At 42.7% G+C, this 26802-nt stretch overlaps 1 protein-coding gene and 1 long non-coding RNA gene across 4 annotated transcripts in view; one reads left to right on the top strand and one right to left on the bottom strand.

Annotated features, from left to right (window-relative positions):
- LOC106592152 (uncharacterized) overlaps positions 1-26802 on the bottom strand; it is a 35806-nt gene that overhangs the window by 4688 nt on the left and 4316 nt on the right. The gene's annotated exons all lie outside the window — the stretch shown is intronic.
- LOC106592611 (GTPase IMAP family member 7) lies at positions 603-26551 on the top strand. Of its 3 annotated transcripts, none has more exons than XM_045709873.1 (3): positions 603-1171; positions 15028-15117; positions 24974-26551. In XM_045709873.1, the coding sequence occupies exons 1-3, from the start codon at positions 1114-1116 to the stop codon at positions 25852-25854; spliced, it is 1029 nt and encodes a 342-aa protein (XP_045565829.1). In that variant the 5' UTR covers positions 603-1113; the 3' UTR covers positions 25855-26551. The 3 variants fall into 3 exon arrangements, with proteins under 3 accessions (XP_045565829.1, XP_045565832.1, XP_045565840.1); XM_045709876.1 differs by lacking the exon at positions 603-1171 and adding an exon at positions 13031-13221; XM_045709884.1 differs by lacking the exon at positions 603-1171 and adding an exon at positions 13054-13221 and having other exon boundaries at positions 14988-15117.

Raw genomic sequence — 26802 nt, 5'->3', positions numbered from 1 at the left:
CATGCTGCCCTATGTAAATATCAGCATGCTGCCCTATGTAAATATCAGCATGTTACCCTATGTAAATATCAGCATGCTGCCCTATGTAAATATCAGCATGTTACCCTATGTAAATATCAGCATGTTACCCTATGTAAAAATCAGCATGTTACCCTATGTACATCTCAGCATGCTCACTATGTAAATATTAACATATCAGCATGTATTTACTTTATGTAAAGCTAATTTCTCAGTAGGCTACAGCCCTACGATACTGTAGGCCTTCGTGACAGTCTCATTGTATAGTTATGTTTTCCTATCACTCTGTTTATTTACTTTGAATACATTTGCTGGAGCAAGGAAATAAACCTTATTTATACACAGGAAGTCACCTGACAATAATGGGCTACTCTCCCTTTTTATTTACCTGTCACGTTTCTGATATGAGCTGAGACGCAAGGAAGGAATCCCTAGGACTTTCTAATTTTCTTGAGAGCTGCATAACCAGGTCCATGTTCGTGGGCTAGAAGAACCATCCTCACATTTATATTAAATGCCCTATCTCCCCTGGAGCACTCCTGCAACCTGAAGGAAGTGTGAACACTCCTCCTAAATGCATCACAATCACCTTCAATGTGCACATTCTATCCTTAAAAAACTAGCGGCGGAGGAGATGGCCGCCGTTTTACGGTCTCCTAACCAACTGTGCTATTATGTGGGTTTTTTGTCACAATATTTGTAAATTATTTTGTACATGATGTTTCTGCAACCGTATCTTACGGCAGGAAAGAGCTTCTAGATATCAGGAAAGCGATCACTCACCTCGGATTAGACAAAGATTTTTTCAACAACAACAACAGCAGGAAGCAGTACTCACACGATATTCTACAAACACCCCACAGGGCAGACATCCCAATTATTCGCAAAAGGAAGCGACGCTGAGGAAAAAGAGCCGGATGCCTTGTCTGGACCCGCTGAAGGCAACTAGGAAAGCTGCCGTTACCGTCAATATTACTCGCCAATGTGCAATCATTGGACAATAAACTAGACGAGGTACGATCATGAATATCCTACCAACGGGACATCAAAAACTGTAATATCCTATGTTTCACGGAATCGTGGCTGAATGACGACATGGATATTCAGCTAGCAGGATACACGCTGCACCGGCAGGATAGAACAGCACACTCTGGTAAGACGAGGGGGGAGCGGTCTGTGCATATTTGTAAACAACAGCTGGTGCACGGAATCTAAGGAAGTCTCTAGGTTTTGCTCACCTGAAGTAGAGTATATTGTGATAAACTGCAGGCCACACGACTTGCCTAGAGAGTTCTCAGCTATTCATTTCGTGGCTGTTTATTTACCACCACAATCAGATGCGGGCACTAAGACCGCACTCAGCCAGCTGTATAAGGAAATAAGCAAATAGGAAACCACTCACCCAGAGGCGGCGCTCCTAGTGGCCGGAGACTTTAATGCAGGGAAACTTATATCAGTTCTACCAAATCTCTATCAACATGTTAAATGTGCAACCAGAGGGAAAAAAATTCTAGATCACCTGTACTCCACACACAGAGACGCGTACAAAGCTCTCCCTCGCCCTCCATTTGGTAAATCCGACCACAACTCTATCCTCCTGATTCCTGCTTACAAGCAAAATTAAAGCAGGAAGCACCAGTGACTCGGTCTACAAAAAAATGGTCAGATGAAGGAGATGCTGAACTACAGGTCTGTTTTGCTATCACAGACTGGAACATGTTCCGGGATTCTTCCGATGACATTGAGGAATACACCACATAAGTCACTGGCTTTATCAATAAGTGCATTGAGAACGTCGTCCCCACAGTGACTGTACGTACATACCCCAACCAGAAGCCATGGATTACAGGCAACATTCGCACTGAGCTAAAGGGTAGAGCTGTCACTTTCAAGGTGTGGGACTCTAACCCGGAAGCTTACAAGAAATCCTGCTGCGATGAACCATCAAACAGGCAAAGCGTCAATACAGGGCTAAGATTGAATCATACTACACCGGCTCCGACGCTTGTCGGATGTGGCAGGGCTTGCAAACTATTACAGACTACAAAGGGAAGCACAGTCGTGAGCTGCCCAGTGACACGAGCCTACCAGACGAGCTAAATCACTTCTATGCTCGCTTCGAGGCAAGCAACACTGAGGCATGCATGAGAGCATCAGCTGTTCCGGATGACTGTGTGATCATGCTCTCCGTAGCCGACGTGAGTAAGACCTTTAAAACAGGTCAACATTCACAAGGCTGCGGGGCCAGATGGATTACCAGGACGTGTGCTCCGGGCATGTGCTGACAAACTGGTGGGTGTCTTCACTGACATTTTCAACATGTCCCTGATTGAGTCTGTAATACCAACATGCTTCAAGCAGACCACCATAGTCCCTGTGCCCAAGAACACAAAGGCAACCTGCCTAAGTGACTACAGACCTGTAGCACTCACGTCCGTAGCCATGAAGTGCTTTGAAAGGCTGGTAATGGCTCTCATCAACACCATTATCCCAGAAACCCTAGACCCACTCCAATTTGCATAACGTCCAAACAGATCCACAGATGATGCAATCTCTATTGCACTCCACACTGCCCTTTCCCACCTGGACAAAAGGAACACCTATGTGAGAATGCTATTCATTGACTACAGCTCAGCGTTCATTCCACAAGTGCATGTTCATTCATTGTTTATAGTTCATTGAACAAGCATGGGAAACAGTGTTTAAACCCTTTACAATGAAGATCTGTGAAGTTATTTGGATTTTTACAAATTATCTTTGAAAGACATGTTCTTGAAAAAGGTCTGTTTCTTTTTTTGCTGAGTTTATGTACTAGCTAACAAAATGCTCCGGAAAACAAGCTTTTGAATGATATATGATTCAACATGGAGCGTTTTAAAGATAGTGGTTGAAATTCTACATGACACATGCTAACAAGAACGAAATGTATGCTAGGTGTAGTTGACGGAGTTGGGAAAAAAATATACAAATATTCCAAAAATATTTTATGGCTGGTTATGACGCCTACATAAGAGTGTCAAGACCCACGAATCCTCTATGGGACAAATGAATGGTGGAAAAACAATTGGAACTATTTCCCTGTTTGACAGCTACAGTGGGGGAAAAAAGTATTTGATCCCCTGCTGTTTTTGTACGTTTGCCCACTGACAAAGAAAGGATCAGTCTATAATTTTAATGGTAGGTTTATTTGAACAGTGAGAGACAGAATAACAACAAAAATATCCAGAAAAACGCATGTCAGAAATGTTATAAATTGATTTGCATTTTAATGAGGGAAATAATTATTTGACCCCTCTGCAAAACATGACTTAGTACTTGGTGACAAAACCCTTGTTGGCAATCACAGAGGTCAGATGTTTCTTGTAGTTGGCCAACAGGTTTGCACACATCTCAGGAGGGATTTTGTCCCACTCCTCTTTGCAGATCTTCTCCAAGTCATTAAGGTTTCGAGGCTGAGTTTTATTTGCATCTGATAAAACTGTATATTTCTTGAGGAAAGAGCATTGTTTGTGAGAGCCAAAAAAATGTATATATATTTTTTTTATGGCAGGGAAATTCGCACTGACACTTAGTGTTAGCTTGATGACTTACCAATAGATTTACCAATCTATGATACAATGTTATTTGCAATTGTATAAAAATATATATATACATAATTTAGGTCAACCACTTGCGTGGTGCAAAGGAATGTTTTTATTTGCAACTAGTAAGAACTTTTCTTTTTGTGAGAAACCTGATTCATGTTGAAGTATTCAAGTTTCATATTCTTCATATATTCACTGTGATAGTAAATGTCCATTTCTGTTTTTTCTATTAATGCCAGGGGAATCTGTAATATTTTGAAAAGGACATCTTTATTTTTGTATTGTAAGGGTAAGAGCGCCAACTTTTATTTCATTCAAGAAACTCATGCCGGTTCCACAGATACTGCGTTTTGGAAGTGTCAATGGGGGAATTATATTTGGTTTTCATTTGGTACTAATTGCTCAGCAGGTGTCGCTATTTTAAAAGGCAACTTTAAGGGTCATATATTGAGTCATGAAGCAGATAATACAGAGAGATGGATTATACTATTGGTAGATGTCAACCACGTTCAATTCATTGTTGTAAATACTTATGCTTCCAATAACAAGTCAAGTAACTGTATTTTATTTAGAGACATTGAGAGGCAAATAAGTAAAATGATGTCTAAATTTCCATTGGCCAAGGTAATATGGGGTGGAGATTTTAATACAGTATAATCTAGATAGATGGCCTCCTAAGGATAGCAATTCTGTTTGTGAGATAAGGAATAGATGTCTAAGATTAGGTGTTCTAGATATTTGGAGACATAAGAACCCAGATAAGATTATGTTAACATGGAGTACCAAAGATTTATCTATACAATCCCGTATTGATTTCTGGCTGATATCTGAAGATATGGCTGACAAGGTTGATACAGTCTCGATTGAACCATCGATTTTAACAGACCACAAAGGGATCTCAATAAAGATAAATATGCATGATTTGTCAACAAAAAAAGTTAGTAAAGGTTACTGGAAAATGAACAAGACTTTACTAGAGAATTAAGTATTTAAGAAGGAAGTAGCAGGAATTATTGATAAATAATGGAATTGTGCCTGTGTTATGAATACGTTAGGAAGTTACTGGGAGCTACTGAAATTTGATATAAGGCTTTTGGCTATTTCAATGTGGAAAGAAATTGCTCGTGCCAAGAGAGAGAAAGAATATGACATCATAAAGGGAATAATAGATTATACTAAAAAACTGAACTCAAATCAAAAATCAAATCAAATTTATTTTTATATAGCCCTTCGTACATCAGCTGATATTCTCAAAGTGCTGTACAGAAACCCAGCCTAAAACCCCAAACAGCAAGCAAAGCATGTGAAAGAAGCACGGTGGCTAGGAAAAACTCCCTAGGAAAAACTCCCTAGAAAGGCCAAAAACCTAGGAAGAAACCTAGAGAGGAACCAGGCTATGAGGGGTGGCCAGTCCTCTTCTGGCTGTGCAGGGTGGATATTATAACAGAACATGGTCAAAATGTTAAAATGTTAAAATGTTCATAAATGACCAGCATGGTCAAATAATAATAATCATAGTAGTTGTCGAGGGTGCAACAAGCACGTCCGGTGAACAGGTCAGGGTTCCATAGCCGCAGGCAGAACAGTTGAAACTGGAGCAGCAGCACGGCCAGGTGGACTGGGGACAGCAAGGAGTCATCATACCAGGTAGTCCTGAGGCATGGTCCTAGGGCTCAGGTCCTCCGAGAGAAAGACAGAAAGAGAGAATTAGAGAGAGCATATTTAAATACACACAGGACACCGGATAAGACAAGAGAAATACTCCAGATGTAACAGACTGACCCTAGCCCCCCGACACATAAACTACTGCAGCATAAATACTCCTATCGTTGGCGTGCAGGCTTGTCCCAGCCTCGTGACGCACTTCCTGTCGCCGGGTGTCGTTCTTCCTGTCTTCAGCAGTTGATTTATCCATAGCTTATATACTTAATATTGTAGCATAGCTTCCCCGGTATATTATAAAGGTTATGCATACAAATAGCCAGTTCAACCCTAACAGAGCGTTTGTAAGATCAAGACACAAATGGATGGAAGAGGGAGAGAAAAATACAAAATATTTATTTAATTTAGAAAAAAGGGCAGGCAAAGACTTCCATATGTAAATTAATGATTAATAATACTCCCAATGAAAATCCAAAAGAAATCTCTCAGCATGTTGCCCAGTTTTATCAGAATCTGTATACATCACGCCAATCAACTTGCAATATGGACCTTTTCTTAGACAATGTAGCAAACATTGCTAAGAAGATAGATAATGATTTCAGGGAATTTTGTGATGATGAGTTATCTGAAAGTGAGATAAAAGATTGTATTAAAAGCCTTAAGGACAATAGGTCCCCTGGAAATGATGGTTTAATAAGCGAGTTTTATAAAGCATTCAATGATAAATTGATTCCTTCATTCTTGCTATGTTTCAAGAATCAATAGAAAAAGGGGAGTTACCGGCTTCCTTAAAGCAAGGTATAATTACTTTGATTCCCAAACCTAATAAGGATACTCTTTATATAGACAACTGGAGACCCATTAGCCTGTTGAACAATGATGGGAAATGATTTGCCCTTGTATTTGCTAAGAGGTTGAAACAAGGCTTCCATCATATAATTGATGAAGAACAATCTGGTTTCATGCATGGTTGACACATTAGTAATAACATCATGTTGATCTTAGATATGATTGACTATAATGACCTCATCCTTGATGATAGTTTTCTTATGTTTGTTGATTTTTATAAAGCTTTTGACACTGTAGAACATGAGTTTATGTTCAAAGCAATACATTTTTTGGGGTTTGGTGACTTTTTTTTGAAAGCAGTCTAAACTTTATATAGTGGTTGTACTAGGTCTGTAAAATCCCAAAGATTTGATATTGGCCGTGGCATTAGGCAGGGTTGCCCAATTAGTCTATTTTTATTTTTATTGGTTACTCAAACTATGGCTCTTCATATCAAGAAAGGGAATTTTCAAGGTGTTTCAGCACATGGCAATGAATTTAAATTATGTCAACTGGCTGATGATACCGCCATATTTTTAAGAGACAGGAATGAGGTTTATAAAGCAGTTTCCTGTATTGAAGACTTTTCCTTAGTTTCGGGTTTGAAAATGAATATCAATAAGTCAGTCTTATTTCCACTCAAGGATTGTGTTTTACAGGAAGTATATGGTATCCCAATTAAAGATAATGTGACTTATCTTGGAATTGTTATATACAAGGATGAAAAACAAAGGAGTGAATTGAACTTTAACCCCATTACTGAGGAAACAAAGAAGAAATTGAACCTCTGGTTGCTGAGAGATATTTCGTTATACGGTTGGGTTTTATTGTCCAAAGCTGAAGGGTTATCCAGATCGGTTTATATCTCGTTATCACTTGACATACCCCCTAAAATTGTAAAGGACTTAGATAAGATTCTTTATAATTTTATTTGGAGGAACAAGTCTCACTATCTACGAAAATATATTCTCACTAATACTCAAGAACAAGGAGGTCTTGAGGTTTTAGATTTCAATACTCTAAATAATACTTTTAAAATAAATTGGATTCTGAGGAATGTTAAGAACCAGAACAGTATTTGGAATGTCTTCCCTAAGTATTTACTTGACTCTGTTGGTGGTTTATAATTTCTGCTTCAATGTAATTTTTTATGTTGATAAAATCCCAGTAAAGTCTTCCAAATTCCATAAGCAGTCAATTTTAGCTTGGATGTAAGCTTATAAACACAATTTTTCCCCTCACAGATACTGTCACGTCCTGTCCAGTAAAAGGGGTTATTTGTTATTGTAGTTTGGTCAGGGGGTGTTTGTTTTGTGTGGTTCGGGTTTTTTGGTTGATGTTCTATATTTTCTATTTCTATGTGAATATCTAGTTTTCTATTTCTATGTTGGGTTTTTGGCAATGACCTCCAATTAGAGGCAGCTGGTTGTCGTTGCCTCTAATTGGAGGCCATATTTAGTTGGGTTTGTTTTCACTTGTGTTTTGTGGGTGGTTGTTTCCAGTATAGTCTGTGCACCTTACTGGACTGTTTTCATCGTCATTTACATTTACGTCATTTAGCAGACGCTCTTATCCAGAGCGACTTAGTTTATTTTGTTTAAGTGTTTTCTTTCATAAAGAAAGAACATGAGCACTTTACCCGCTGCGTTTTGGTCCAATCCTTACGACGCCTATGACAGATACGTTATATGGAACAACAAAGATATACAATTTAAACATAAGTCTCTTTTTTCGAAACTGGGTTGAGAATAAAATTATTTTGGTTGGTCAGTTACTGAATGAGGATGGATATCTACACTCATATGGGGAATTTTAAAATTCCAATAACCCCGAAAGAATATGCAATTGCTTTTGATGCGATTCCTAAGGGTGGTTGTATATTTTTTCCTCTGTAATGTAACATAGATTAACATGAAAATATATTCATTGGCAATATTAACATCAAAGATAAATGTAGTTATAAACAGATTAGGAATATTGTTTGTGATACTACAATTCCCTCATCAAGATTCTTTTGGTTGAATATCTATGGTGATATACAATGGGGGAAAGCATGGAAAATTGCATCAGTAACGAGGTAAAGGAAGTTTCATGTTACATAAAATGTATCCTGTGAAACATGTTTTGGAAGGATTCAAGCTGAATATTGACTATAAATGTGATTTCTGTCTAATGGAGAAGGAGACCATTTTGCATTTGTTTTTTGCCTGTATTTCTAGTAGAATTTTTTGGATTGACACAGATTTTTGTTACAAAAAAAAATAGGACCGGTTGTACTATTTAATGGTTTTGTATTAATGATTTATTTCAGAAATTCTGACATAGATAAAGATGTAGTATATTTAATTAAACTGCTAATAATACTAGGTACAGTGAGGGAAAAAAGTATTTGATCCCCTGCTGATTTTGTACGTTTGCCCACCGACAAAGAAATGATCAAATCAAATGTATTTATATAGCCCTTCTTACATCAGCTGATGTCACAAAGTGCTGTACAGAAACCCAGCCTAAAACCCCAAACAGCAAGCAATGCAGGTGTAGAAGCACGGTGGCTAGGAAACACTCCCTAGAAAGGCCAAAATCTAGGAAGAAACCTAGAGAGGAACCAGGCTATGAGGGGTGGCCAGTCCTCTTCTGGCTGTGCCGGGTGGAGATTATAACAGAACATGGCCAAGATGTTCAAATGTTCATAAATGACCAGCATGGTCAAATAATAATAATCACAGTAGTTGTCGAGGGTGCAACAAGTCAGCACCTCAAGAGTAAATGTCAATTGGCTTTTCATAGCCGATCATTGAGAGTATCTCTACCGCTCCTGCTGTCTCTAGAGAGTTGAAAACAGCAGGTCTGAGACAGGTAGCACATCCGGTGAACAGGTCAGGGTTTCATAGCCGCAGGCAGAACAGTTGAAACTGGAGCAGCAGCACAGCCAGGTGGACTGGGGACAGCAAGGAGTCATCATGTCAGGTAGTCCTGAGGCATGGTCCTAGGGCTCAGGTCCTCCGAGAGAGAAAGAAAGAAAGAGAGAAAGAGAGAATTAGAGAGAGCATACTTAAATTCACACAGGACACCGGATAAAACAGGAGAAATACTCCAGATATAACAGACTGACCCTAGCCCCCCGACACATAAACTACTGCAGAATAAATAGTGGAGGCTGTGACAGGAGGGGTCAGGAGACACTGTGGCCCCATCCGATGATACCCCCGGACAGGGCCAAACAGGAAGGATATAACCCCACCCACTTTGCCAAAGCACAGCCCCCACACCACTAGAGGGATATCTTCAACCACCAACTTACCATCCTGAGACAAGGCCGAGTATAGCCCACGAAGATCTCGCCACAGCACAACCCAAGGGGGGGCGCCAACCCAGACAGGAAGACCACATCAGTGACTCAACCCACTCAAGTGACGCACCCCTCCTAGGGACGGCATGGAAAAACACCAATAAGCCAGTGACTCAGCCCCTGTAATAGGGTTAGAGGCAGAGAATCCCAGTGGAGAGAGGGGAACCTGACAGGCAGAGACAGCAAGGGCGGTTCATTGCTCCAGAGCCTTTCCGTTCACCTTCACACTCCTGGGCCAGGCTACACTCAATCATAGGACCTACTGAAGAGATGAGTCTTCAGTAAAGACTTAAAGGTTGAGACCGAGTCTGCATCTCTCACATGGGTAGGCAGACCATTCCATAAAAATGGAGCTCTATAGGAGAAAGCCCTGCCTCCAGCTGTTTGCTTAGAAATTCTAGGGACAATTAGGAGGCCTGCGTCTTGTGACCGTAGCGTACGTGTAGGTATGTACGGCAGGACCAAATCGGAAAGATAGGTAGGAGCAAGCCCATGTGCTTTGTAGGTTAGCAGTAAAACCTTGAAATCAGCCCTTGCCTTAACAGGAAGCCAGTGTAGGGAGGCTAGCAATGGAGTAATATGATCACATTTTTTGGTTCTAGTCAGGATTCTAGCAGCCGTATTTAGCACTAACTGAAGTTTATTTAGTGCTTTATCCGGGTAGCCGGAAAGTAGAGCATTGCAGTAGTCCAACCTAGAAGTAACAAAAGCATGGATGAATTTTTCTGCATCATCTGTGGACAGAAAGTTTCTGATTTTTGCAATGTTACGTAGATGGAAAAAAGCTGCCCTTGAAACAGTCTTGATATGTTCTTCAAAAGAGAGATCAGGGTCCAGAGTAACGCCAAGGTCCTTCACAGTTTTATTTGAGACGACTGTACAACCATCAAGATTAATTGTCAGAATTAACAGAAGATCTATTTGTTTCTTGGGACCTAGAACAAGCATCTCTGTTTTGTCCGAGTTTAAAAGTAGAAAGTTTGCAGCCATCCACTTCCTTATGTCTGAAACACAGGCTTCTAGCGAGGGCAATTTTGGGGCTTCACCATGTTTCATTGAAATGTACAGCTGTGTGTCATCCGCTTAGCAGTGAAATTTAACATTATGTTTTCGAATGACATCCCCAAGAGGTAAAATATATAGTGAAAACAATAGTGGTCCTAAAACGGAACCTTGAGGAACACCGAAATTTACAGTTGATTTGTCAGAGGACAAACCATTCACAGAGACAAACTGATATCTTTCCGACTGACAAGATCTAAACCAGGCCAGAACTTGTCCGTGTAGACCAATTTGGGTTTCCAATCTCTCCAAAAGAATGTGGTGATCGATGGTATCAAAAGCAGCACTAAGATCTAGGAGCACGAGGACAGATGCAGATTCTCGGTCTGACACCATTAAAAGGTCATTTACCACCTTAACAAGTGCAGTCTCAGTGCTATGATGGGGTCTAAAACCAGACTGATGCGTTTCGTATACATTCTTTGTCTTCAGGAAGGCAGTGACAACAGCTTTTTCAATTTTTTTGAGAGGAATTGAAGATTCGATATAGGCCAATAGTTTTTTATATTTTCTGGGTCAAGGTTTGGCTTTTTCAAGAGAGGCTTTATTACTGCCACTTTTAGTGAGTTTGGTACACATCCGGTGGATAGAGAGCCATCTATTATGTTCAACATAGGAGGGCCAAGCACAGGAAGCAGCTCTTTCAGAAGTTTAGTTGGAATAGGGTCCAGTATGCAGCTTGAAGGTTTAGAGGCCATGATTATTTTCATCATTGTGTCAAGAGATATAGTACTAAAACACTTTAGTGCCTCCCTTGATCCTAGGTCCTGGCAGAGTTGTGCAGACTCAGGACAACGGAGCTTTGGAGGAATAGCCAGATTTAAAGAGGAGTCCGTAATTTGCTTTCTAATGATCATGATCTTTTCCTCAAAGAAGTTCATGAATTTATTACTGCTGAAGTTAAAGCCATCCTCTCTTGGGGAATGCTGCTTTTTAGTTAGCTTTGCGACAGTATCAAAAATAAATTTTGGATTGTTCTTATTTTCCTCAATTAAGTTGGAAAAATAGGATGATCGAGCAGCAGTGAGGGCTCTTCGATACTGCACGGTACTGTCTTTCCAAGCTAGTCGGAAGTCTTCCAGTTTGGTGTGGCGCCATTTCCATTCCAATTTTCTGGAAGCTTGCTTCAGAGCTCATGTATTTTCTGTATACCAGGGAGCTAGTTTCTTATGACAAATGTTTTTAGTTTTTAGTGGTGCAACTGCATCTAGGGTATTGCGCAAAGTTAAATTGAGTTCCTCAGTTAGGTGGTTAACTGATTTTTGTCCTCTGATGTCCTTGGGTAGGCAGAGGGAGTCTGGAAGGGCATCAAGGAATCTTTGGGTTGTCTGAGAATTTATAGCATGACTTTTGATGCTCCTTGGTTGGGGTCTGAGCAGATTATATGTGGCGATTGCTAACGTAATAAAATGGTGGTCCGATAGTCCAGGATTATGAGGAAAAACATTAAGATCCACAACATTTCTTCCACGGGACAAAACTAGGTCCAGAGTATGACTGTGGCAGTGAGTAGGTCCAGAGACATGTTGGACAAAACCCACTGAGTCGTTGATGGCTCCGAAAGCCTTTTGGAGTGGGTCTATGGACTTTTCCATGTGAATATTAAAGTCACCAAAAATTTGAATATTATCTGCTGTGACTACAATGTCCGATAGGAATTCAGGGAACTCAGTGAGGAACGCTGTATATGGCCCAGGAGGCCTGTAAACAGTAGCTATAAAAAGTGATTGAGTAGGCTGCATAGATTTCATGACTAGAAGCTCAAAAGACAAAAACGTCGTTGTTTTTTTTGTAAATTGAAATTTGCGATCATAAATGTTAGCAACACCTCTGCCTTTGCGGGATGCACGGGGGATATGGTCACTAGTGTAACCAGGAGGTGAGGCCTCATTTAACACAGTAAATTCATCAGGCTTAAGTCATGTTTCAGTCAGGCCAATCACATCAAGATTATGATCAGTGATTAGTTCATTGACTACTGTAAATTTAATATTCAGAAATGCAAATGGTCTAATTCAAAACCTACCTTTTCTCACTTTATAAAACAATATGGCACTACTTTAACTCAAATTAAAAACAAAAAGGCAATTACAACTTGTTGTATTATTAATTAATGTGATTTGTTTGTTTAGGATTCCTGGCAATGTAAATAGTTTGTATGTATGCTTGTTTGCATGTGAATATTCCTCTTTTGTTTGTTGATATTTGTTAATAAATGTTTTTTAAAACAATTTTTAAAAAGAAAATAAAGAAAGAGAACAAACAGATCTGTGACCAGACTAGGCAACTGTAAAGTTACATTTTAAAATTCAGTTTAATTTGTTATAAAAAAAAATTACCTTTTTTTTGTGTGCGACACATTAAATCTTGCCCAAATATGTGGCCTGTCTTCTGATTCTGGCAAGCAGCCAAGGTTAAAAAGCGACACACAATCAGAATTCAGACTCTACATATCCTGAGTATAATAATGTTTGCCTAGCAACACTCTCTCATTGGTTTGAAATGACTAGTTTCTGGGAAAATGAAACTTAACAGAATGTAAGGTGCAGCACATTGGGCGCTTTAGTTTTGCATGAGTTTTAGACCATTCCATTGGTCCTTAAGGTAAATCTCCACCCACCCGGGGCACGTGGCTATGCAAAACCAGCAGGCCCACTGCTTCAGGTCTCTGTGACAACAGGGGACAACAATTAACAGATCTGTGCAACCACACTAAAAGTGAGTATTCAACTTAACTACCTTACAAATTAAATGTTGTACAACAATCTAAGTTAAGTATTTGAATAACTGTAGCACAATATTAAGTAGACATTTTATTGATACCAGATCTGTTAACATTTATGCTTAAATAATCATATGATTACATCACTTAACATAAAATGTCAAAACAATAAAATCATGTAGCTGTTAACAGTCACATTATGCAATACAGTTTGTTTGTGTTTATACACATTTTAATATTGTAGAACAGTGAAAGGAGAAGCATGGTTAGACTTTTACCTGAAACATGTACCTTGTTTAGTGCAGAGATAGTGCAGTATACTGTTGATGATCAGTTACTTGAGAAGGAGACCAAGTCAAGACGCTGGTCCGGGTGGATTCAGTTTATAGTAAGGCAGTTTATTATGAGACAAAGATATTTGGCAAAGCGTGCACGGACTCCTTCGTTTAGCTCATAGGGAACTAGCAGAAGAGAGCCCCGAAACATAGTGTACATCCAATTTATACAATGAAATAACAGTGTGTTGACGTAGTTGAGTCTAGTAGGTCCGCTCTCCTGACTGGTCGATGAGTGGAGGGACGGTCCATTCTCCAGGTGGTGTCGACTTCCCATTGGCCCTTGGCAGTGTCCTTTGTCCTCGGAGTCCAACACACCTAAGTGTGTGTGTGTGTGTGTGTGTGTGTGTGTTTCTGCTAATTCGTGTCTGGGTGGTTGCGATATTCATGGAATGTTGTTTTTTACACCAGTGGTCAGTTCATGTGGCTAGGGCGCTTTCATGTCTTGACATTCTTGTGTGAGTGCTTAAGTCAGCCATCTGTCTCTGGGTGTGGTCGTGATTGGTATCAGTTGGTTGCTCAATATGTCTCTGGAATTTTGTTGTGTGCTGTTGTGAAGCATGTTGTGCAAATGCCCTCCTTATATATCATTAGGTAAAACGTTAGATTATCTTTATTACAATACTGTACCTTGTTTAGTGCAGAGATAGTGCAGTTTACTGTACCTTGTTTAGTGCAGAGATAGTGCAGTATACTGTACCTTGTTTAGTGCAGAGATAGTGCAGTATACTGTATTGTGTTCAAGGAGGCTGATCTTGGGTCAACAGCCATTTTATAGCAGGTTGTTGCTGTGAGGGACACACCTGCAGGTTTTTGTCAGTACTGACTAAGGTCACACTGCTTAGACGTTGCATGCATCAACCATTGGTTGACTGACAGATTGCTGAAACACATGATGTGGTTAGCTGATATGTAAAATACCTATCCAGGTGTTGTAAGATCTGATGTCAGCAACGTCTGAGCAGAGGAACAGAGGAACACATGCTTTGTGCTCTGACACCTCCCGATTTACACATTAAGCACTGGTTTCAGTTATACTGATTCCACTTAATTATTGTTTGAACTTTTCCTGTCTGTCTACACAGTAGCTGTGATGTTTGATGTTAATGGGAACACAACCTCTAACTGGTCTATCTGGTCTTGACAGTAGCAGCCAGGCAATGGTAGAATAGTAGCCATGTTTAGAATGTCATTTGATACGCCCTATATGAGTACATTATGTTCACCTGATGTAGGCTACGTTGTTAAGGAATGTACTGTGTTTATCCAGTTATACCACATATCATCACTCTTTTTATAGTTTATAGTTTAATAGTTTTTATTGTTTGAAAGTCAAATAGCTGAGAAAAAATTATTATCTGTAAAAGTAGGAACTTTGCCGAACACTGCATGAGTCACCAAAGAAATGTGGACTTTTTATTTTGTAGTGAGGTCATCGTCTGTTTCCATGTTTTTGATTGGCTGCAGTTGGAGTAATGGCACGAGGAAGAGGAAGGACTCTGAAGATTCTGTTTCTGTTGACACTCTGTTTTCAAGACTTCACTGGTCAATGCCAAGGTACAGTACACACACACACACACACACACGACACACATACACACTTGTTTGTTTGTTTATTTGGATCACATTGTCTTTTCCAGAGGCAGCACATATCCTTGACCAATTATAATTCCTTGCAATAAAACTGGGCCAATGGCAAAATAACAAGTATCCTATTTCAATCTCAATGTCTAGACAAATTCCTCCCATGTCTCTCACCCATTGATCAATAATTCCCTATTACAGAAAAAACACTATTTTTATTGATCGTTAGTACTCTATTGACTTTTAGTCCTCTTGACCTTTAGTACTCTATTGACCTCTCATCCTCTGCGTTGTGTATTTATCTTAAAATATTGTTACACTCCCCTCTAGACCATTTTAAAAAGAAATATACTTCAAATGTATTTTTGGAAAATAATAGAAAAAATAAAATATATACAGTGGGGGAAAAAAGTATTTGATCCCCTGCTGATTTTGTACGTTTGCCCACTTACAAAGAAATGATCAGTCTATAATTTTAATAGTAGGTTTATTTGAACAGTGAGAGACAGAATAACAACAAAAAAATCCAGAAAAACGCATGTCAAAAATGTTATAAAATGATTTGCATCATCGCCGGACCGCCGCCGGAGGTTCCGGACTGCGAACCGCCGCCGGGGGCTGCGAACCGTCGCCGGAGACTCCGGACTGCGGGCCGTCTCTGGTGGCTCCGGACTGTGGGCTGTCTCAGGAGGCTCCGGACAGGGGACCGCAGCTGCAGGCTTCGGACCATGGATCATCACTGGAGGCTTCTTACGTGGAGCCGGAACAGGTCTCACCGGACTGGGGAACGTCGCTGGAGGCTCCGGACTGGGGGACGTCGCCGGAAGCTCTGGACTGGGAAGGCGCACTGGAGGCCTGATGCGTGGGGCTGGCGCAGGTGGCCCCAGACTGGTAACACGCTCCTCAGGGCGAGGGCGAGGAGCAGGCACAGGATATACTGGGCTGTGGAGGCGCACTGGAGGTCTCGAGCGTACAGCTGGCACAACCCGTCCTGGCTGGATGCTTACTTTCGCCCGGCAAATGCGGGGCGCTGGCACAGGACACACTGGGTATGAATGCGCACTGGCGACACAGTGCGTGGAGCCGCCGCAGGATATCCTGGACCGAGGAGGCGTACTGGAGACCAGGAGCGCTGAGTTGGCCCGGCAAATGCGGGGCGCAGGCACAGAGCGCACCGGGCTAGGAATGCGCACCGGAGATACGGTGCGCATCACCGCATAATACGGTGCCTGACTGTTCATATGCTCCCCACGGTAAGCACAGGGAGTTGGCTCAGGTCTCCACCCTGACTCTGCCAATCTCCCGTGTGCCCCCCCCAATTTTTTTGGGGGGCTGCTTCTCGGGCTTCCGTCGTTGCCGTGACTCCCTCGCTGCCTCCACCTGCCTCCTCGGCAGGCTGTTGTCTCTATCCAATACCTGCTCCCAATTCCAGTCTATCCTTTCCTCCAACACCTCCAGAAACTAGGATGCCATCTCCTCCCGGGCACGCTGCTTGATCCAGTCCTCCTGACCACGCTGCTTGGTCCTTTGGAGGTGGGATCTTCTATGATGTTCGTCGTTAGGAGGAGACCAAGGCACAGCGTGAGTTGAGTTCATCATATTTATTGATAAATGAGAACCAGCAAAAACAATAAACAATACAACAAACGAAAAGCTAGGCGTGCAAACACATGCAACACAAAGACAAGATCCCACAACTGACTGTGGAAAAAAGGGCTGCCTAAGTATGATTCCCAATCAGAGACAACGAATGACAGCTGCCTCTGATTGGAAACCATACTCGGCCAATGAAAGAAAAAGACAACATAGACATACAACACATAGAATGCCCACCCCATGTCACACCCTGACCTAACCAAACAGAGAAAAACGGCTCTCTCAGGTCAGGGCGTGACACACTGGTATCAGTCCCACATAGATAACTATTAGAAATTATGTTCTGACAGTCTGCCGGTAGTGAGGAATTCTTATTCCGTTCCACTGGTTGATAAGGACTTCTCTAATGAACACTTCACCGGTGATCTTGTATCATTTCATGTACAGTCCTTGGGTCAAAGGGATATTGCTGCATTTTCAGATGGTAGATTCTCATAACCTGTAACGAAGGAAACAATGATGAAAGTAACGTCCTGGTTTCAAGACAAATGTATATTTCACATACATTTCCCTAAGTAAGCATGTCCCGATTTTCATGAAAAAGTTGGACATTTCACCTACATATCCCTAATATGATGACTGTTGTGTACAACATAGAAGCTTATCAGGTTCTGATCATCTTACTATGCTTCTTCACCTGAGATTGGCCCCGATTGTTATCTATCAGTTCTTTATTCTCCAGGTTCCGCTTTGTCATCAAAATGGACAACCTTGCAATGAGTGTATCTTTGGTGATTTTTCGTGATTTTTCCTGGACTTTCACTGCTGACCTTGTTATGAGCAACACTTTATAATGACCTTCCCATTTTGGCCCTAAATAGTCTGTTACTGTCACGTCCTGACCCTGGTATGAGGTCATTTTTCCCTAGTGGATTGGTCAGGGCATGACAGGGGGTTGTTTTGTCTATGTGTTTTGGGTTTTCTGTTTTCTATGTGGTTTGTCTAGAGTTGCATTCTAGGTTGTCATTTTCTATGTTGTGGCCAGGTATGGTTTCCAATCAGAGGCAGCTGTCTTTCATTGTCTCTGATTGTAAGCCATACTTAGGCAGCCTGTTTTTCATGGGGTTTTGTGGGTGGTTGTTTCCGTTTAGTCGTGTGTACCCTGACGGGACTGTTGTTGTTCGTTTTCTTGTTTCTTTTTGTAAAGTGTTCATTTTTCTTCATTAAACTTTGAGATGAGCACTAAACACGCTGCGCCTTGGTCTCCATTCAACGACCCATGTGACAGAACCACCCACCACAAAAGGACCAAGCAGCGTGAAAGGAGGTACTTGGAGTCGTGGACGTGGGAAGAAATCCTGGATGGGAAGGGACCCTGGAGCCAGGCTGGGGAGTATTGTCGCCCGAAGGAGGAATTGGAAGAAGCCAAGAGGGAGCGACGGTATTATGAGGCGCTGTATCCTCCAATAGGGGAGGCGAAGAGGCATCCTCCCAAAAGATTTCGGGGGGGGGCATACGGGGAGTTCGGCGAGGTCAGGGAGGAGCCCTGATCTAACTTCCCGGGCATTTCGGAGAGAGCCATGGAGTAAACCGGAGCCAGTCGGGGAGTCAAGCAGGGAGCACGACGCTAGATTCCGGAGAGAGGTACTGGCGGAAAGGGCACGGCGGAGCAGGCGCGCAGAAGGGCGAGCAATGCAGAATGGAGTGATGCGCACTAGGTCGCCCATACGCACTCACAATCCGGTGCGGTCTATTCAAGCTCCTCAACGTTGCAGTGCGAGAGTTGGCCGGCAGCCAGGGAGAAGTGCGCCGGGTCAACGTATCTGGCCTCCAGTGCGGCTCTTCGGCCCAGGATACCCTACGCCTGCTCCACGCACGGTACCCCGCACTCCCCAGCACAGCCCAGTTCGTCCTGTGCCAGCGCTCCGCCCTTGCCGGGCTAGAGTCAGCATCGAGCCAGGATGGGTTGTGCTAGCCGTAAGCGCCAGACCTCCGGTGAGCCTCCATGGCCCAGTATATCCTACGCCTGCTCCACGCACGGTACCCCTCATTCCCCAGCACAGCCCAGTTCGTCCTGTGCCAGTGCTCCGCCCTTGCCGAGCTAGAGTCAGCATCGAGCCAGGACGGGTTGTGCTAGCCGTAAGCGCCAGACCTCCGGTGAGCCTCCATGGCCCAGTATATCCTACGCCTGCTCCACGCACGGTACCCCTCATTCCCCAGCACAGCCCAGTTCGTCCTGTGTCAGCGCTCCGCCCTTGCCAGGCTAGAGTCAGCATCGAGCCAGGACGGGTTGTGCTAGCCGCAAGCGCCAGACCTCCAGTAAATCTACACAGCCCAGTACGTCCTGTTCCTGCTCCCCGCACTCGCCCTGAGGTGCATGTCACCAGTCTGGCACCTCCTGTGCCAGCCCCACGTATCAGGCCTCCAGTGCGCATTCCTAGTCCAGAGCATCCGGCGACAGTTCCCCGTCCAGAGCTTCCGGCAACAGTTCCCCGTCCAGAGCTTCCGGCGACAGTTCCCCGTCCAGAGCTTCAGGCGACAGTTCCCCATCCAGAGCTTCCGGCGACAGTTCCCCGTCCAGAGCTTCCGGCGACAGTTCCCCGTCCAGAGCTTCCGGCGACAGTTCCCCATCCAGAGCTTCCGGCGACAGTTCCCCGTCCAGAGCTTCCGGCGACAGTTCCCCGTCCAGAGCTTCAGGCGACAGTTCCCCGTCCAGAGCTTCCGGCCACAGTCTACAGTCCGGAACCTACTGAGACTGCCTACAGTCCGGAACCTACTGAGACGGCCTACAGTCCAGAACCTACTGAGACGGCCTACAGTCTGGAACCTACTGAGACGGCCTACAGTCCGGAGCCTCCTGCGACGCTCCTCAGCCTGGAGCCTCCAGCGACGGCCTGCAGCCCAGAGCCTCCAGCGGCGGCCTGCAGCCCAGAGCCTCCAGCGGCGGCCTGCAGCCCAGAGCCTCCAGCGGCGGCCTGCAGCCCAGAGCCTCCAGCGGTGGCCTGCAGCCCAGATCCTCCAGCGGCGGTTTACAGCACAGTGAGTCCGGTAAGGATCTACAGTCCGATTTCTCCAATAATGATCCACAGGCCTATGTTACAGAAGCGGAGGGATCTGCGGGCGGAATGGAGGTTACGCCCTGAGCCAGAGCCACCTCCGTGCTGGAGGATCGGGAGAAGAGGAAGGTTCTGGGTGGAGCATATGAGCCGCCATAGACTGTTGTCACCCTCCCTGCCCTCCCTTTGTGTTTGGGGTTGTTATTGTTGGGTTTTTGGTCTGGGTGCAGTCGGAGTCTGCACCTTTGGGGGGGGTACTGTCACATCCTGACCCGGTATGAGGTTATTTTTCCCCAGTGGATTGGTCAGTGCGTGACAGGGGGTTGTTTTGTAAATGTGTTTTGGGTTTTCTGTTTTCTATGTGGGTTGTCTAGAGTTGCATTCTAGGTTGTCATTTTCTATGTTGTGGCCAGGTATGGTTTCCAATCAGAGGCAGCTGTCTTTCAATGTCTCTGATTGTAAGCCATACTTAGGCAGCCTGTTTTTCATGGGGTTTTGTGGGTGGTTGTTTCCATTTAGTCGTGTGTACCTGACGAGACTGTTGTTGTTCGTTTTCTTGTTTCTTTTTGTAAAGTGTTCATTTTTCTTCATTAAACTTCGAGATGACCACTAAACATGCTGCGCCTTGGTCTCCATTCAACAACCCATGTGACAGTTACATATTTTTTTTACCATCACCCACTGTCCTGGTACTATGTCACGTCCCCCCTCGGGACTTATTCCCCACGCCTCTTTTACTTGTCTGTCTATGATTTCTCTAATCAGAATTTTAGCTGTGTTTTGTGTGGTTCCGTTCTTAGTAGGGTAGGCTTCAACTCATCGTGAGAAAGGATCAACAATGACCAGCACATCTTCCTGTCCTTTACATTTGTGCAGCTTGATGTAGTCAAGCTGTAGATGTCTGAAGGGTCCTGGTGGGGCAGGTGCTCGTCGTGTCTGTACTTTCACTGTCCTTTGGTGTTGTTTTCCAGTCAAATGTTGCAATTTGCCACAACAGCCTCAGCCTCTTTCCACACACCAGGATTCCACCATTTGCCCACAAAACGATAAACTATCTTGTCCACACCAATGTGTCCCAAAGAGTGGATCTGTATCACCAAGTAGAGTAAGAGTGCATTTGGCGCTTCACATCTCAGGTTGTATTTCCACAGACCTTCATGATTGAGTTTGCACCCTGCAGCCATCCATTCCCACACTTCATCTTTTGGTATGCATGTCTCTAATGTCTCTAATGTGTTGCAATGTATCCAAGGTGTATCTCGTAATCAGTTTAGGTGACAGAGGTGTTCTCTTGGCAGCCGGCTTGGCAGCTCTGTCAGCCAGATCATTACCTTTACTCTTGTCTGTAAAGATTTTTCCATGTACTTTAATTTTCAAAATTGCAACTTGTCCAGGTAACTGGAGAGCATTCAGTAGAGCCATCACCTCTGGTCCATTCTTCACAGGAGCCCCCAGTGATGTCATGAATCCTCTTTTTTTCCATATTTTTCCTAAATCATTGGTAACGCCGAAAGCATACCTTGAGTCTGTGTAGATATTAGCTGTTTTTCCTTCAGCCTGTTTACATGCTTCTGTTAAAGCCACCAATTCTGCCACCTGTGCTGATGTTCCTGCAGGTAACGTGCCTGTCACTATCACATTGTCCATTGTAGTAACTGCCCAGCCTGCCTTCCTCACACCCCCCTCCACAATGCTTGAACCATAAGATAAACTCAGGATTTTCCAACGGATGACTCTTAATAAACCCATCAGAGAGCTGATCCAAAACCAACTCACAACAGTCGTGTTCAAGTAATGTGGAATCTGGAGGAAGCATCAGCGTAGCTGGATTACATTGGGTGCCACGTTGTACTGTATGATGATGTTAGGAGTTTCCAACACAGTTGACCATTTGTTCCAACGAGCAGCTGTGACCTGTGCAGCTCGAATCATTGTCAAAAGAGTATGAACAACATGTCGGCAGAATCTTTAATAACTACTTTAGTAGCCTCCATAGCTTCCTTGCTAATGGGATATTGTTTTGTGCAAGGTGGGGCAACACCTGTCAAGCACACTGGTTCCATATCCAAAGTTCCACTCTCATTTTTCTTTGTAGTCCAAATAGGATGGTTCTGAACTGTACTTTCCTGCAGTTGTCTAATTTGCCACGTCACCTTCCCTTCAGAGATGTTCAATGTAGAGTCAAGTTGCATAATAACATCAAGGCCTAAAATAGGTTGTTCAAATGAGCCCATCCACACCCCTGCATCCATCTTCATTGGACCAAAATAAATTGATAATGGTTAGTTCTGTTAGATATCTGCCATCTCTGCTCTATACCTTTCATCTTCCATGTTGGGTAACCTACTGTGTCTAACCATCCCTGCTCTATACCTTTCATCTTCCATGTTGGGTAACCTACTGTGTCTAACTACCTCTGCTCTATACCTTTCATCTTCCATGTTGGGTAATCTACTGTGTCTAACTACCTCTGCTCTATACCTTTCATCTTCCATGTCGGGTAACCTACCGTGTCTAACCATTTACATTTACTAACCATCCCTGCTCTATATCTTTCATCTTCCATGTCGGGTAACCTACTGTGTCTAACCACCTCTGCTCTAAACCTTTCTTCAAATTCAACAAACGGTTCTTTCAGTTTTTGAACACATTTGGTGGTTGCATTGGTCAGACCCTTAAGGAAAACATGTCTGGCTCTCCATCCATCGGCCACATCTTGCTCTTCACCACCCATTGGTCAAACCCTTAACCTGTTATGGCTAGGGGGCAGTATTTTCACGGCTGGATAAAAAACGTACCCGATTTAATCTGGTTACTACTCCTGCGCAGTAACTAGAATATGCATATAATTATTGGCTTTGGATAGAAAACACTCCAAAGTTTCTAAAACTGTTTGAATGGTGTCTGTGAGTATAACAGAACTCAAATGGCAGGTCAAAACCTGAGAGATTCCTTTACAGGAAGTGGCCTGTCTGACCATTTCTTGAACTTGTTTGCCATCTCATTCAATTACAAAGGATCTCTGCTCTAACGTGACACTTCCTACGTCTTCCATAGGCTCTCAGAGCCCGGGAAAAAACAGAATGTTGTCATCCCAGCCCCAGGCTGAAACACATTATCGCCTTTGTCAAGTGGCCGATCAAGGGACTGTGGGCTTAGGCGCGTGCCCTGGCCGCCCCCGTCTTTGTGATTTTTCCTCTGTTTGCCGAAAAGGAGATTCCCGGTCGGAATATTATCGCTTTTTTACGAGATAAATTGCATAAAAATTGATTTTAAACAGCGGTTGACATGCTTCGAAGTACGGTAATGGAATATTTAGAATTTTTTTGTCACGAATTGCGCCATGCGCACGACCCTGATTTACCATTTCGAATAGTTTCTGGAACGCATGAACAAAACGCCGCTATTCGGATATAACGATGGATTATTTGCGACCAAACCAACATTTGTTATTGAAGTAGCAGTCCTGGGAGTGCATTCTGACGAAGACAACAAAGGTAATAACATTTTTGTTATAGTAAATCTGATTTTGGTGAAGGCTAAACTTGCCGGGTGTCTAAATAGCTAGCCCTGTGATGGCTGGGCTATGTACTTAGAATCTTGCAAAATGTGCTTTCACCAAAAAGCTATTTTAAAATCGGACATATCGAGTGCATAGAGGAGTTCTGTATCTATAATTCTTAAAATAATTGTTATGCTTTTTGTGAACGTTTATCGTGAGTAATTTAGTAAATTGTTAGTAAATTCCCCGGAAGTTTGCGGGGGGTATGCTAGTTCTGAACGTCACATGCTAATGTAAAAAGCTGTTTTTTGATATAAATATGAACTTGATTGAACAAAACATGCATGTATTGTATAACATAATGTCCTAGGTGTGTCAACTGATGAAGATCATCAAAGGTTAGTGCTGCATTTAGCTGTCTTCTGGGTTTTTGTGACATTATATGCTAGCTTGAAAAATGGTGTCTGATTATTTCTGGCTGGGTACTCTGCTGACATAATCTAATGTTTTGCTTTCGCTGTAAAGCCTTTTTGAAATCGGACAGTGTGGTTAGATAAAGGAGAGTCTTGTCTTTAAAATGCTGTGAAATAGTCATATGTTTGAAAAATTGAAGTTTTTGTATTTTTGAGGAATTTGTAATTCGCGCCACGCCTATCATTGGATATTGGAGCAGGTGTTCCGCTAGCGGAACGTCTAGATGTAAGAGGTTAACCAGGTAAGTTGACTGGGAACGAATGTCACGTTACAGCAGAGATCCTGTATTTTTGATAAAGAGGCTACAGAAGGCTAAGAAATGGTCAGACAGGGCACTTCCCATATAGAATCTTCTCAGGTTTTGGCCTGCCATATGAGTTCTGTTATACTCACAGACACTATTCAAACAGTTTTAGAAGCTTTAGGGTGTTTTCTATCCAAATCAAACAATTATATGCATATTCTAGTTTCTGGGCAGGAGTAATAACCAGATTAAATCGGGTACGTTTTTTATCCGGCCGTCAAAATACTGCCCCCTATCCTAAACAGGTTAAATAACGGTAAAAAAAAATAAAACGGTCTTGACTCACCCAGCAATATGTTAGCAGTCAATCAGGAGATTAAGAGTTAAATCCCATGGGTTGCGCTCAATTGGTCTCTCTTTTCCCTGGATCAACACACAGTTGAGTCTTTCCTTGTTGTTGGTTACGACCAATTCATCCGGGTCACGGCACCAAGTGCTAGCAGTTGATGTTACTCTTCAATAACACAGACCCCAAAGCAAATGAGGGGGAGAAAAATAGGTTTATTCAAAGAGTGACAAATCATAGATGTTATGCTGAGAGGTAGATGTTCATTCTCCCCTGTCCTCAGTGATTCTCTCCTCTGTGATTCTTTCCACAGAACAAAGGGACAGGATGTATTTGTATAACCCAACCCTAGCCTGTGGTTGACCAATTATAATTCCTTGCTACAAAACTGGGCCAATGGCCTATTTCAGGCTCAATGTCTAGACAAATTCCTTCCATGTCTCTGACCCATTGATCAATAATTCGCTATTACAGGAAAAAACTCTATTTCCATTGATTGTTAGTACTCTATTGACTTTTAGTCCTCTTGACCTTTAGTCCTCTGCGTTGTGCATTTATCTTAAGATAATATTACAAAATCAATAATTTCTTGTCTGTTTCCACCGTTTCAGGGCAGCCCTCTAACCTGAGGATAGTTCTGCTGGGGAAGACTGGAGCAGGGAAGAGTGCAACAGGAAACACCATCCTGGGGAGAAAGGTGTTTATAGCGGAGGATTCTCCAGTGTCTGTGACTGCACAGAGTGAGAAACAGAGTGGAGTGGTGGATGGGAGGAAGATTGATGTCATCGACACCCCAGGGCTCTATGACACAACAATGTCTAAAGAAGAGATGAAAAGTGAAATAGAAAAGGCCATCTATATGTCAGTCCCAGGACCCCACGCCTTCCTGCTGGTGATCAGACTGGGGAGGTTCACAGAGGAAGAGAGGAACACTGTGAAGTGGATCCAGGAGAGCTTTGGAGAAGAAGCCTCAATGTACACCATAGTGCTGTTCACACATGAAGATCTACTGAAGGGAAAAACAGTGGAGGAGTTTCTGGCTAAGAGCAAAGATCTACAGAAACTCATCAATATCTGTGGGGGCAGATATCACTCCCTAAACAATGACAAGAGAAAAGACACTCAGGTCCCAGAGCTACTGAAGAAGATAGAGGAGATGGTGTCGAGGAATGGAGGAAAACACTACACCAATGAGATGTACCAGGAGGCCCAGATGAAGATCAACGAGGAAAAGGAGAGGAAGAAACAGGAAGAGGAGAAGAGAGAGAGAGAGAGGAGACAGGAAGAGGAAGAAATAAGAAAAAGAGAAGAAAAATTGAACGGCTGCAAGTGGTCAGCACTTGCCAGTTCGGCTGCATTGGGGTTGGGAGCCATGTTCGGCTCTCCATGGTCGTTAGCAGCAGGGGCTGCATTAGCCGCTGTTAAAGGTTATGATTGCATGGACACCTATTACAAATCAGGTAGTTCCAACTCAGAAGACCAGAAGAAGTAAGATTTCCACATCCATGTTATATAATATGAATATAATTTGATCTCTGAGAAATTAAGCAAATTTATTGTGCCCAAATTTGACATTTTAATTGATAGGATTCATATACTATTCAATACATATAGTACCCAACATCTGATATGTATAAAAATTTTCCCCAACAATGATTAAGAACAAAGAATGGTCAAAAGCCTCAGATCAGATGTTGGGTATTATTTCACACTAATGCCTTGTTATCTGGAGGGCGGCCATTTGCTTCTCCCCAATGGTCCAAATGTGGAATCCGTAACCATGCTGATATCATGGACAGTAATGGTATGAGAACATTCCAAGGTTTGGGAGATACATACCAATTACCAGATACCTACACATTACCAGATACATACACATTACCAGTTACATACACATTACCAGATACATACACGTTACAAGATACATACACATTACCAGATACATACACATTACCAGATACATACACATTACCAGTTACATACACATTACCAGATACATACACGTTACAAGATACATACACATTACCAGATACATACACATTACCAGATACATACACATTACCAGGCAACTCTTTTGTTCATATTTACAACTCATGTTAGCTTTGTTAGCCTACGGAGTCCCTTGGGAAACCCAGCTACCAAACCATCCAATGATGGGATTTATTAATAAATGATCTGGGCTCCTGAAAGGACTGATCTCTATAATATACATGCTATACATGCTAACTTCTGGAAAGTGGTAAAACATTTTAAACAACTCCACCCCCTTGTTGTCCCAGCAGGTTTTGACAGCCTCTGGTCCCATACCAGACAGAATTTTAATTTGTGGTACTTTTAATAACCATTTAGCTTAAACTGGCCAATTATTTGAAAGGATAATCTCTGAAAATGCACATCATTCTACTAGAGAGTCCCTTAGTCACATGACCTTGTAGATAAC

Source organism: Salmo salar, chromosome ssa02 (genome assembly GCF_905237065.1).
Source record: "Salmo salar chromosome ssa02, Ssal_v3.1, whole genome shotgun sequence".
In the NCBI taxonomy this organism is placed as follows: Eukaryota; Metazoa; Chordata; class Actinopteri; order Salmoniformes; family Salmonidae; genus Salmo; species Salmo salar.
Note: the sequence above shows the minus strand (reverse complement) of the source record. Positions and strands in the feature narration are given on the sequence as shown.

Coding starts and splice junctions, on each gene's coding strand:
- LOC106592611 (XM_045709873.1), top strand. CDS start 1,114: ATGGATATTCAGCTAGCAGGATACACGCTGCACCGGCAGGATAGAACA. Junction 1,172..15,027: donor GGATAGAACAGCACACTCTG/GTAAGACGAGGG, acceptor GATTGGCTGCAG/TTGGAGTAATGGCACGAGGA. Junction 15,118..24,973: donor CTTCACTGGTCAATGCCAAG/GTACAGTACACA, acceptor CCACCGTTTCAG/GGCAGCCCTCTAACCTGAGG.